General features: G+C 48.0%; 1 protein-coding gene across 1 annotated transcript in view; it reads left to right on the top strand.

Annotated features, from left to right (window-relative positions):
• The first annotated feature begins 9,778 nt into the window (after nucleotides 1-9,778).
• The window catches only part of ISM2 (isthmin 2), a 33,902-nt gene continuing 29,673 nt past the window's right edge, over nucleotides 9,779-14,007 (top strand). Inside the window, exon 1 of the mRNA XM_066623996.1 lies at nucleotides 9,779-9,919. Coding sequence (XP_066480093.1) covers nucleotides 9,779-9,919 — 141 coding nt within the window. The remainder of the gene's footprint in view (nucleotides 9,920-14,007) is intronic.

Raw genomic sequence — 14,007 nt, 5'->3', positions numbered from 1 at the left:
AGACTAGGAATAAAATTGAAATTTGGGATCGGCCCTCAGGCTGATTTCTAATGCAAAACTCAAACCTGGACATAAAACTATGGGATGTTATACGTGTATGTAAATAAGTTGATTTTTCATTGATTGGCCATGCGAGATAGTAGAACTCTTAAACAAATACTTTGTAGAACCTGAAGACAATTTCACCATGTTTGACAATATTCTGGCTGCATAGTTCAATTCTGTATCAAAAAATCTAGTTTGTGGTCCACAGACCTACAACTATTAGCCAAGGTTAATTTTCACCTGTATCTGCAGCCACTGTTCAGAAGTTTGAGCGAGTTCTTGCATTTTACAAATAAACTCCCCCCCAAAAACAATTTAGCCATGTCCCTGACATGACCTTCCGCCTTTGTTTCTTAAGCCAGAGCATGCTGACTTATTATTCCCAACTGTCTGTGAAAGAGGTATGGCAAAATATACCTCTGTATCTTAAGCTGGGAGAATAAAATGGCTCCTGAATTTAATTTTGAAATGTTTTCTGTCTGCAAAGTCATGTGCACATGACCAGTGCCAAACATTGCTATGCACTTGGTTCTTTAAAGGGGCCTCACTAGCAGTTCATTGGGATGTACTCCAATAAGTGAGTATATGACTACAGCCCAAGAAGTTAACAGAATCTACAAAGGAAAATACAAGTTTCTTGTGGGTGGGTGTCCATCCCCTTTTGCTGTCTGGATTTTGCATGACCTTCACTCTACATGGCTGTTAGACAGCATTTCTCTGGTGGGATCTCCATGGCAGGGTCAGTCCTTGTCATCTCGGAAGCTCCTCCCTCTCAGGCAGGCAGATCAGGTTTCCGAGTCTTCCAGTGGTGTGCTCCCTTGATTCCCCGAACTGACCTTGCCCCCTTTTTCTTGGTCAGCTTACCTGACCTTCAAAACTATTTTTCAAAACTCCTGGGGTTTTGGCCCCTTCTTTTTCTTTGATACAAGCTCTGAGGGAAAGAATTGTGACTGTTCTGCCTGAGCTTTCCTGCCTGCCACCCTTGTTGGGGGAAGAAAATGGGGTTGCTCCTCGCCCCTCTAAGAAGCTGGACAACTAGGGCTCATGCTCCCCTTCAGTGTGGGGGGAGAGAGCCTAGGAACCTGGCTGCTGGGTGATTCTTGGCTGTGGCTTACAGCTCGAGCCCTTTCCTACCACAACTGCAGACTGCACCGCAGCAGTAGGCTGCTACCCAGAAGCTATGTGGAAAAGGCAGTCCTGATTCCTGATCAAACTGTGGTGCTGACAAGACAAGCCTGTTTCCCACTAAAACACCACACAGCAGGCAAGGTGCTACCGAGGATGTTGTGAGGGTGCAGCAGAGTGGTCATTCAAGAGCCTCAATTTCTGGGGGAGGCATTTTTTTATTCAATAAAGAAGCTATTTGTGCAAGATGGCAAACCTCTCTAGAGAGGCATCTGAGACCTCCAGTCCAAGTTTTCTGCCCCTGCCTCTATCAGCTGGGAGGAATTAATGACCACAATTCAAGGCATGGTTCAGGCCGATGTCTCCTCCAGCCATGGTCACCCTCCAGAAATGGCTGGCCCCTAATGTGGTTCTGATCCCTTCTAATCCACACTGGGGCCAGGCTGCACTAGATGTTGAGCTTTCTAAATCTCCCATGTCCTAGATCAGGGGTGCCCAAACCCTGGCCCAGGGGCCACTTGCAGCCCTTGGGGACTCCCAATCTGGCCCGCAAGGAGCCCCCAGCCTCCAATTATCCTCTGGAGATGTGCTGGAGCCCATGCTGGCCCAACACAACTGCTCTCAGTGTGAGGGCAACTGTTCAATCTCTTGCATGGGCTGTGGGATGAGGGCCACTGCTTGCTATTTCAAGTCTGTGATGCAGCTGCAGCAGCAATGGAAAGGCCGGCCTTGCTTTGGGCAAGACCTTTTACAGGCCTTGAACTATTGCAAGACCTTCATTCATTCATATTCCATCTCTAATATATTCATTTATTCAAATTTATTCAAATGCAAATTCTTTTTTTCCCAGCCCCCGACACAGAGAGATGATGTGGCCCTCCTGCCAAAAAGTTTGGACACCCGTGTCCTAGATCTAGACCAGCTATTTTCAACCACTGTGCTGTGGCACATTGGTATACCATGAGTAGTCCACAGGTGTGCCACAAGAATTTGGGGGAAGGTAATTTATTAGTAGGGGCAATGGGGGATGTGAGTCCCCCATTGGCAGCGTGGTGTGCCTTATCAATTGTCAAAAACCTGATAGTGTGCTTTGACAATTTTAGTGCCTTGTCAGTGTGCTTTGAGATGAGAGAGGTTGAAAATCGCTGATCTAGACACTGAGGAGGAGGAAACCTCAGGTGTTTCATCTATTGAGGAAGGCAAGTCTTTCAACCAAAGAAAGGTCTTCTCTCCCCCTCCCATGTCTTTAATTAGGTGCTAAGACCCTCAATGGGGTGGGGAATTTTTGCCTCAGAATTTTTACCTCAGAAGCTGCTGCTGCTGCTAGTTAGAGGATTGTTAAGCTTGTGCCTGGACACATTCTGCTCCTTGGCATCACAGTTCAGCCTGTTCCACTGGGCATGGAGGCAGGAGTCCTAAGAAATTATGAGGCTGCCACCCCAGTTGTCCTTAAGTGGCATGTCAAATCCTGACTGGGACTGTAACCCTTTTGCATCTCAAGGCAGAGGGTTCAGGAACTTACAAGCCTCCTGTCGGCCACTTCTTGCTTTCGCACATTGAGGGTCAGGCAGGCTTAAAAGAAATCTTCCACCCACTCTGTTCCATGCTCCCAAGCTTCACCTTTTCTCCACAGTGTTTGCTGAGGATTGCCTTTGGGTTGCCATTTTGTGAGTCATGGTTCTCTTGAGGCTTCCAGGGTTGTGACAGTCTGCATGGCTGAAGTTTCTGCTTCCCTGTATACAGAGGCAAATTCCCTTTCTCCATGGCATTGGGGGAAAGTGTTGGTTCAGCTGGAGGTCAGCCTGAGGAGGATTTTGGAACAGACCCGTGGCAGCTGTTTTTCCCCAAGACAAGATTCCTCAGGCATAGGCTGTCTTGCCAGAGTCCCAGGAAGCACAAAATTTAGTGCAAAACTGGGTTGAAGGGGCTTGTGGACCAGATGGTGGCTGACAAAGTGGGGCAGCTCATGGGGACTCAGCATGGGGTGAGAGGACATGACTTTAAGTCCCAAAGGTCCAAGCATGAATGTTCACCTTTCCCCCATCTTAACCAGGTTCCACTTTCTCTGACTCTGAGGGGACTCCACCTACAAGACACAAGTCCCATTCATTCTCTTCATCTTCCCTGCTGCCTTGAAGCTCTAACAGGCACAGTCAACATAAGAGGGCTCTCCCTACTAAAGGTAAATGAACTCCTCATCCTCTAGGGAAGAAGAAGAACTCTTGGGGGAGGAAGCCACAAACACAGACAATAACCTGCACAGACTTTTACCAACAGACCTATTTCCTAAACCAGTGTTTCTCAGACTGTGGGTCAGGACCCACTAGGTGGGTCGCAAGCCAATTTCAAGTGGGTCCCCATTCATTTCAATATTTTATTTTTAATATATTAAACTTGATGCTGCCATGACATGTGACTGCATTTGGGGAAATGTGACAGACTGGTACTTTTAACAAGCTACTCAACATATTCCTTTAACAATGATAGTCAATGGGACTTACTCCTGGGTAAGTGTGGGTAGGATTGCAGCCTAGGATTGTTAAAAATTTTCCTGCTTGATGATGTCACTTCCAGTCATGACATCACTTTTGGTGGGTCCTGACACATTCTCATTCTAAAACGTGGGTCCTGGTGCTAAATGTGTGAGAACAACTGTCCTAAACTGTTACCTAAGGCAGTTAATGCCAACCATCTTTATTTGGTTCCAGCTTATGTTGTGGTGATTCTAGTGAACCTTCCTAATGAAAGTGCGAAATCAATCTGAAGTCATATTGTACAGTTGGCTAATTTTTGCCTTACCATACTTAACAATCTTCTTCCAAAGCACTTAAGTCTGTGTAGTAAAGCTAGTTCAACCTGCTTACAAAACACATTTATCTTTTTTAGCTAGCAGCAAACTACTCCCTAAATCTGTACTGAAACAGCTTCCAACAAAGACAGCTGCAGGAATTTCAGATGCTTTTCAGAAGTCACTCAGCTACTGTTTGCTCCTTTTGAGAATGGTCATCCTTAACAGAGGAAAAATGACAACATGCCCTTTTGAAAAGACAGACAATGCTGTCAATCAGCTCTGCTAAGGTACATCTAAAGAGCCAGTTACTGTTGGAAATGCTGAAGTTGTCCTGAGTCAGTGGTTCTCACACATTTAGCATCGGGACCCACTTTTTAGAAAAAGAATCTTGTCGGGACCCACCAAAAGTGATGTCATGACCGGAAGTGACATCATCAAGCAGGGAAATTTTTAACAATCCTAGGCTGCAATCCTACCTCCACTAACCCAGGAGTAAGTCCTTTTTACTGTCATTTTTAAAAGCATACACGTAGTAGTCTGTTAAAAGTACAGATCTGTAACATTTCCCCAAATGCAGTCACATGCTATGGTAGCATCAAGTCTAATATATTAAAAATAAAATATTGAAATGAAAACCGTTTGAAAAACACTGCTCTAAGCTGCTGCTTTGTGATTCCAGTAAGTCACCATATCAAATAGCATTGGGTCTGGATGAAGAGACCAGCTGAGTGGCTTAGAGCAGTTTCCAGGACATATCCTTTTTTTTTAGCCTCATGTCTTGAAAAAGAAATGTCCTCCTTTTTCCTGTAAGCAGGCCCCTGCAGACAGCATATAGCCACCTTGTAATTAATAAATTATGTAATATAGTTTTACATTTAATCACAATAGTGCTTAAATTAACCACATGAAATCAATATACAAGTGTTTTTAGCTCTTATTGTCATGTCCTACACTTTTCTAGAATGTCCTACATTTTGGGGTGCTGTCCTCTTTTTTGGTGTGACATCTGGTCACCCTGTCTTCAATCTTTTTCTGGTGACTGGGGACTCACCATTAACCCTATTCCCTACCCCATTACATCATCCCAGCATGATTCACTATGCTGAGTCGCTATGAAGCCTGGCACTAGTGAAAGCTATTTTAGTAATTGCTAAGAACCTGAGCAGCCCTGGGACACAATCTCCTAGTACTTGAAGGAACACCAGATGCTGCCTCCTTTTACCTGGTAATGTTCTAGTTCAGTGGTCTTCAACCTTTTTTGTTCCCCTAAGTTGCCATGACCCTATTGGGATCATGGGAGGGGTCATAACTCCAAGGCTGAAGAATACTGGCTTAGAGGACGACCTGCATATACCTTGTTTCCCCGAAAATAAGACCTACCCTGAAAATAAGACCTAGTTGTGATCAGGGCCGGGACGGTGGGGGCGCATGCACAATGTGACCGGGAACACTGCACTCCCGTGTGCGCCACCTAGAAAGCGCCTGCTGTGCTACCTTGGGCAGAAGAAGCTGAGGAGGAGCTGAGGTGGGAAGTAGCAAGCGAGGCAACCCTGCCAAGGCTCTCCACACTTTCCAGAGAGTAAGTCCCATTAACTATAAAGGGACTGACTTCTGAAAAAAATAAGACCTACCCTGAAAATAAGACCTAGTGTGTTTTTTTGAGCCAAAAAAATATAAGACAGTGTCTTATTTTCGGGGAGTCATGGTATGTGTAATTGGATCTCATGCACTTCCTCTCTGCTGCAAAGCCTGATCCTCTCCTCTGCCTACCTGAAGTTTTTCCTCTCTTTTAAACATAGAAGCCTGATTTAAGCCATTTCTGCCCAACACATATATGCAACAGGGACCAAATGTGTACACCCAGGGCCTCTGAGAGGAATTTGATCTGGGGGTACAAAGTTTCTCCCAAAGAGGGAGGGGGTGAAACAGACTGGGGGATTGGCATGGGGGAAACAGGCACAGGGAAAGTGACAACAGCTAAATAGTCCTTGGAGGCCAGGTCTAGCTAGACCATTGGCAGCTAGGTACAATAATGCAAAAAACCAAACACACACCTAAGTCTCCCTAAAATCTTTCAAACATAGAAAATCATTGCAGGAGGTTGTATTTATAATTGTATAATTGTATTTAGGCTCATACTAGAATGGAAAGTGTCCTGTGTAAACCAAAACTGACTTCTGCAGCAGCTTCAGTCCCACAGCTGTCGCTGAGCTCCTATATACTCCTTCATTGTTGGCAACCTTCAGTCTTGAAAGACTATGGTATCGCACTCTGAATGGTGGTTCTGGAACAGCGTCTAGTGTGGCTGAAAAGGCCAATTCGGGAGTGACAATCTCTTCCACGCTGGGAGCAAGTGCAGTCTGTCCCTGGTCTGTCTCCCTGGCTATGGGCCTTCCTTCTTTGCCTCTTTGCCTCAGTCTGTTGGCCAAGTGTCTCTTCAAACTGGGAAAGGCCATGCTGCACAGCCTGCCTCCAAGCGGGCCACTCAGAGGCCAGGGTTTCCCACTTGTTGAGGTCCACTCTGAAGGCCTTCAGATCCCTCTTGCAGATGTCCTTGTATCGCAGCTGTGGTCTACCTGTAGGGCGCTTTCCTTGCACAAGTTCTCCATAGAGGAGATCCTTTGGGATCCGCCCATCATCCATTCTCACAACATGACCGAGCCAATGCAGGCGTCTCTGTTTCAGCAGTGCATACATGCTAGGGATTCCAGCACATTCCAGGACTGCGTTGTTTGGAACTTTGTCCTGCCAGGTGATGCCGAGAATGCGTCGGAAGCAGCGCATGTGGAAAGCGTTCAGTTTCCTCTCCTGTTTTGAGTGAAGAGTCCATGACTCGCTGCAGTACAGAAGTGTACTCAGGACGCAAGCTTTGTAGACCTGGATCTTGGTATGTTCCATCAGCTTCTTGTTGGACCAGACTCTTTTTGTGAGTCTGGAAAACGTGGTAGCTGCTTTACTGATGCGCTTGTTTAGCTTGGTATCGAGAGAGTGTCGGAGATCGTTGAGCCAAGGTACACAAAGTCATGGACAACCTCCAGTTCATGCGCAGAGATTGTAATGCAGGGAGGTGAGTCCACATCCTGAACCATGACCTGTGTTTTCTTCAGGCTGGTCGTCCTTTGTTCAGCTTCGTTCAGGCTGATACTCCTTCATGGTTAGCAGAAGTCCACAAGCCAAAGAGCTACGGTAACAAGTCATTTTCCTCCCAGAGGTGACACTGTTAAGGAATGTATACATTCTTGGGCCTGTTGTATATGGCTTGTGGCAGTAGTTGCCACCATGAGCCCACAGTAACTCTTCCTGCATGGACAGTGAGTCTGGGTGAGATTGGAAAATATAAGATCCCAAAAATTTCTGGGCCTCCTCCTTTGGCTCCTGGCTCCCTTTCAGACCCGGGTAGAAATTAACCCCTTGACCCTCCCCAGGCCCTGTGTACACCTGTGGGCCGGGCAAAGTGGGTTAATTTCTACGCTGCAGATAAGTAGCTGCATCCTGTCCTCTTGAGCACCAAGTAGCATTGGTGATCCTTGAAAAACAATCATATAGCAGCTTCATTTAATTTGTATGGGAGATAACAGCATTTAGCCTGCTCCGTTGAACTCTGTTTTGCTTGCAACCAGAGTGACCAGATGTCATAAATGCAAAAGAAGACAAGGCACCCTAAAATGTAGGACATCCAAGAAATATGTAAAACAATTCAAAATAAAAGCTAACTCGTGCATGGAAAGCGCCCTACAGGTAGACCACAGCTGCAATACAAGGACATCTGCACGAGGGATCTGAAGGCCTTCGGAGTGGACCTCAACAAGTGGGAAACCCTGGCCTCTGAGCGGCCCGCTTGGAGGCAGGCTGTGCAGCATGGCCTTTCCCAGTTTGAAGAAACACTTGGCCAACAGTCTGAGGCAAAGAGGCAAAGAAGGAAGGCCCATAGCCAGGGAGACAGACCAGGGACAGACTGCACTTGCTCCCGTTGTGGAAGGGATTGTCACTCCCGAATTGGCCTTTTCAGCCACACTAGACGCTGTGCCAGAACCACCTTTCAGAGCGTGATACCATAGTCTCTTGAGACTGAAGGTTGCCAACATGAATTGCAAGAAGGCTACGTGCTGCTTGCAGAGGCCCACTCATAGGGAAAAAGAGGACATTTAAGGTCTTTTTTTAGCCTTGTGTCCTGGAAAAGAAATCTGGTCATCCTGCTTGCAACTGTCCTTAGTTTCCCTCCTAGGATCTCCCCCAATAACGGTGGTTCCCAAAGTGTGAGCCATTGCTCCCTGGGAGCAGTAGAATCCAGTGAAAATCCGCCACCCTATACAATGTATAGCACATTGGGTGGGGCTGTAGCCCTAATGGCAGCTGTGGCCAATGGCCCAGTAGGTCAAGGCAGCCACCAGATGAAAAAAATTGGGAACCCCTGCCTAATCGTTCAGGGTTTTCCAAACTAAGTTACTTTCCCTTGCATGCTTCTCCTGAACATAAGAAGAGCCCGGCTCAATCAGGCCATAGGCCCATCTAGTCCAGCTTCCTGTATCTCACAGCGGCTCACCAAATGCCCAGGGAGCACACCGGATAACAAGAGACCTCATCCTGGTGCCTTCCCTTCCTCCCTCCTGGTTTGTCTGATTTATCCATCCACGTGGCTTTTGCTCCTGTCCCTCCATTCATTCATTGAGCGGGGGGGGGGGGGGAAGAGATCCTCTTGCAGCAACGTCAGAGGAGCTGAAGGAAGAGTGAAGAAGAACTGCTCGAGGGAGGGACAGAGCTGCAAGCAGGGGCAGCCCGGCTGCTGGAAGTGCAAGGGGAAAGCTTGCAAGGCAGGGCAGCTCCCTGCTGCCGCTGGGAGCGCGCAGGATGAAAGCGACCTGAGTGGAGGAACTGGACTTGGCGAGCCTTGGCACGAGCAGTGGCCAGAGCGGCTTTGCGGGAACCCTGGGCGGCGCTGGAGCCTTCGCAAAGGGGACGCGAGCGGGGAGAGTTTGCAGACAAAGAGCCCGGGGCGAAAAGTCAGCCGCGCGCGCACTCTCCCTCCCGCTGCCCTTGCAACATGCGAGCCCACCGGGAGCCCTGCACGGGAGCCGCCTTGCACGGGAGCTCTTTGCAGCAGCCGCAGCCGAGGTAACCCAGGACATGAGCCAGCGGGGAGCGGTGCAGCCGGGCGCGCGGAGCCCAAGAAGTGGCGGAGAGGAGGCTCGCCAGGAGGCGTCCGCTCGACCTGGTGCGGGGCTGCGCACGCGATAGCGGCAGCACCGCCCGTGCGCATGGAGCCTTCGGCGGGGACCGCCAGGGCGGGCTTGCAGAGAGAAGCCCCGTGGCTGCTTCGGAGGAACGCGCCCAGTTCCCGGGAAGGGTTGCAGCGCGCCTGCCTGTGCGGCCAGGGGTGAGGAGGCGAGGTCCCGCTGCAGCCCGGGGGAGGGGTTCCTCGCCCGCTCCAGCTCTGCGGGTTCCCCCCACTCCTCCCCGTGGTCGCAGTCGGTGCCCGCTCCATCAGCCCCAGCAAGGGCTGGTGCCAGCCGCGGGAGAGACCAGAAGGACGGTGCGAAGGGGGCAGCGGGAGAGCCAGAGCCTGCCTGCCTGCCAGCCAGTCCCTCCTAATCTTCCTCGCGCACACTCTGATCTCATCCGCGCTGGGCCTTTGCAGAGACGCAACCCCGGAGCAGAAGGCTGGAAAGAGGATTGCCTCTATTCTCAGCTGCACTTTCCTCCCCTCCCCATTAAGTTTTGCAGAGCAAGCGAGGGGGCTGGATTAGCGCGTGCCTGCAGCAGCCCTGGTGTGTGGTGTGCATGCAAGGAGGTGCGTTGGGCAGTGGGAGGAAGGAAGAGATGTCTGAGACCAGAGGGACAGCCGTGCTGATTCTTAGCTTGGTGCTCCTGACCACCACTTTCCTGGCTGCCGTGCAAGGGCTGCCCCTGAGGAGGCAGCGCAACCCCAGTCCGAAGGAAAGGGATTATAAATTGGTGGAGGTGAGTAGCAGCTGGATGTTCTCTGGGCTTCAATGTAGAGGTTGGGCTGGTGAAACTCATTTTCCTCTGGTTGGGTTGCCATGCATAAAGGAGGGGGTGTGCAACTCCTTGTGTTGTGTTCTTCAGGCAGTTGGGTCCCCAGTTGATTGATTGGTCTGAAAAGTGCATTATTCCAACCAGTTGGGTCTGTTGTAAGGGTGGGTGCAAGGGGGGGAGCATGGGTGCTTGCCCTCTCAAACTGTCCTGCCAGCAGAAAGGGTGCCTGTGGGGATGGGGAGCATCTCAAGCACAGCCAAGAGCCCAGGCAGATAGATCTGGGCTCCAAGCCCAGGTCTACTCTCCCAGCAAATCTCAGTCACAGAGCAAAAGTTAAACTGGGAGCCCAGTTCTAACCACCTGGTTGACCTGGGTGGTGGCATTAAGGTAGTGCTCACTGCTTCCCCCCCCCCTCCCAATACAAACACTGGATCCACCCCTGGTCTGTGGAACCTGCGCTCAAAATAACCAACACAGGTTAGTTAATACTCTTGACCCTCTGAGTTATATGATCGAAGTGACTGAGTTCCAACCTGTGTTGGGGTTGCGACTCAGGGGTAATCTTGGGTGTGTACTAGTGTGGCTGGGGGCTGAGGCTGACAAGGCTTGTATAGCTTGGTGTGGTGGGGTGTCTGCTCAAAAGACACAGTTCCACACAGATTGCCCTGGTGGATTTTTCTCCTCAATTTTTTTTAAACCAAAGAAGCAAGTTCTCATTCTGGGAAGCTAAAAATGAAAGCATCACAACAAATGCTCAGCAGTGATGTGATGGTCGAAAGAGAGTAACTCTCAAACATCCAGAACAAAATATGGCAAATGCACCACCGGACATTTGCTGGGCACAATCCTGCTCGAAACAAAAGGACTCACTGGGCAAAATTTCAAAACCAATGACAGCAGCTTCCCCCACTACTGTCACTTCATGTAACCAGATTCGATCATTGCACAAGTTGCCGAGTACTGATACCAGAGTCGACATCTGCCTGCTGAGGTGAAGACTGCCCCAAACCAGAATGTTTAGTACTGTTTACAGTGTGGACGGGAAGTGTTGAAACTTCAAGAGTAGAGCAAAACTCTATCTCTGGAAGAGAGATAATCTATGTGTAAGAGAGGGACTTTCCCCTACTTGTTACTTGCTATCTTTTGGGAACAAAAGCCATGTCTGCTATGAGGCAAAGCGTTACATGTTTTTGGGAGTCGCAAAACATTTTGGAGTATGGATCACACAGAGATGTACCTGGTTTTCTTTTCCTCTCTACCTGGATGTTCACCCCTGTTTCAACCTGGGTCAAGTCTCCTTTTCTGCCTGGCACAGCAAGTCAGCTACAAATGGACAGGACAGACAGTTATTCAAGGGAATAAGATGCCTTCTTGCCCCTACTCTACCCCAGCACAGCTTAGCCTCCTCTACATGAAATGGGCCTTGTCCTCTATTGTATGCTTTTCCTGGGAAGAAGAGACCCAAACACTGCCAATAATATTTAATGGGCACTCTGACTAGTGATTTTATAAACCTTTGTTAAATCCTGCTCATTTGGCTGCCCCCCTTTCCATTTTTGAAGCCTTAGCAGTTAATTGTGTGAGGAATTTGTTTTTCTGTTCTTCAGCGTATCCAGGGCAGCTCAAAAACTTTAAGATAAAAGCAATAAATAAACAATAAAAATGAAAGAAAAAAGGCAGAGTAGGGCTTAAAAAACAACAACCTGGGAGCAGAAAAGGGTATTGAAACTTGAAGCTGAGATCCTAGTGTGGGCCCAGCAAAACTCCTGGGGAGAGAATTCCATAAACATGGCCATGCTTCCAAGAAGTCTCTTTCATTGGTTGCATCTGCTTCACTTCAGAAGACAGGGGCACCCAGAGGAGAGCCTTTGAGTAGGACCTCAGTATATAGGCAAACTGGTGCAAGGGTACTCAGGAAAGGTAAGTGCTAGTACTGTACTTTGAATAGAACTTAGAAGCAGATCAAGAGCCAGTGGAGTTATTCAAGGACTTGCAAGAGATGGCTCTGGTTAGTTTGGGATAGTTACTAGCTGCTAACTGTACCTTTCAGACAATCCTCAAAGACCACCCTACACACTGTGTTACCACAGTTTGGAGGTTTACCAGAGTGGATTTTCTGTACTCCCTCCAGCTCTACTGTGATCAGTTTTGGGATGAGATGACCAGAACTGTACACACATATTTCAAGTGTATTTGTGCAGTAGGCTTATGTACTGACATGGATTGTTTATTTTCTGACATGCTGTTTATTTTCAGTCCTGTTCTTAATAATCTTTTTGCCTTTTCTAACATCCTGAGTTGACAATGTGTTAAGTGAAACTTTTTGGCTTCAAGTGTTCTGCATTGTTTCAGTCAATTTCGTCTAGGCAGTGATTTCCAAACTGTGTGTTGTGGTGCCCCGGGGCACCACAGAAAGCTCACAGGGGCACCATGAGATATTTTTAAAGTTCAAACAGGTATTTTTTAAGTATTTCTCTTGGCCTAGGGCACTGTGAAAAAAGTTTGGGACACTAAGGGTGCCATGAACTGTGAAAATTTGGAACTTGGAAAGTTTGGAACCAGGATAGTGTTGAGATTGCCAGCTGCTTTTGCTACTATCGTATTGTCCAGGGGCGTGTGACACAAACTTAGTTCAGAAGCACTCGCAAACCTTGGCTTCTTTTTTTGAGCATGAGCAGATGCAGGCTGCCACTGTGTAATGTATTGATTACCATTGGACAAGTAACTAACTGAAGTGCTGTGCAGCAGGTGGATTGCACCGGGATGGCTGATGCAGTAGCCAGTGCTATCCCTCTGTCCTCTGATAATATATTCCTAAAACTACTGTGCTTGGGCACAGCTTTAAAAATGTCTGAGAGGGGTATACTATGTGGTCATTTAAATGTTGTTCATGTGAAACATGGGTAGTGGCACCTTGCCAGAGCAGTAGCCAGGGTCTGTATTAGAGCTGGGTGCAGTGGTGGAAGTCGGTTAGAAGATACAGGCTTAAGCAGGACTGTTAGCTTTTAAAATAACAAAGAGTTCTGTAGCACTTTTAAAATGGACGGATTGATTGTGGCATCTACTGCATGAACTGCCCATTGTGTCAGGCGCAGGAGGTGTTATGAAATGCAAGAGGTAGCAATGACTGACAATTCCTTGTGTTCACGACCCTACTGTTTCCAACTTTTTTGTCTGTGCTTTGAATGTCTGCATGCACGCCAACCAAGTACACAACTTAATGCATCTGATGCTAGTCTACGGAACGTTATGTCAAGATAAATCTACTTGTCTTTAATGTGTCATGAAACTCTTCATAAGTCTGCTGCAGCAGGTTAACACAGCTGCTTCTTGGATATTTATCTAAGGCAGCATTTGACCTGTCCCAGCTTTTCACTTTTCTCCTGAATGATATTTACCTAAATCCACCAAGGTGGGTCTGCCTTCACTGTCAATAGGTAGTATGGTAGAACTTCGCTGGGTCCAAAAGATCTTGAGATTGTATCAAGGAATTTATGAGCAGCTATTGTTGTGCATGTCTGCATAAGGACGGAGCAGAGATAAGCAATGCTTGAAGTTGATATGGCAGCTGAAGAGGGAAATGCACCAAGACCTTCGAAAAGGAGGGAGAGGAAATCCTTTAGCTGACTGTTGAACAGCTGAGCCATTTTAAACTAGATTATTCTCCTGGAAAACAAAAAGTCCCTATGAAGATACTTTTGAGCACTGCTTTTATACCAGTGCTTTCCCACTTAAAAGCAGGCAGTGAAGAACCCTGCAAAGCCCCTTCTTCAGTGTGTTCCCCAGTCTAGCCGTTGACATTCCACAGAGTAGGGAGTCTTGGAGCATATCTGCAGAACAGAATGATGGAGGGGGAGAATGTTGCTTTCTTAATAGGGTATGTTGCCACTCTTAGAGCCCAATCATATCCAATTTTCTAGCACCAGTGCAGCTGTGCCAAAGGGGCGTGCATTGCATCCTGTGGTGGGGAGGCAGTCACAGAGGCCTCCTCAAGGTATAGGAACATTTGTTCCTTTACCTTGGAGCTGCATTGCAGCTGCACTGGAGGTGGA

This window comes from Tiliqua scincoides, chromosome 1, assembly GCF_035046505.1.
Source record: "Tiliqua scincoides isolate rTilSci1 chromosome 1, rTilSci1.hap2, whole genome shotgun sequence".
NCBI lineage: Eukaryota > Metazoa > Chordata > Lepidosauria > Squamata > Scincidae > Tiliqua > Tiliqua scincoides.
This window is presented reverse-complemented; position numbering and strand designations above follow the sequence as displayed.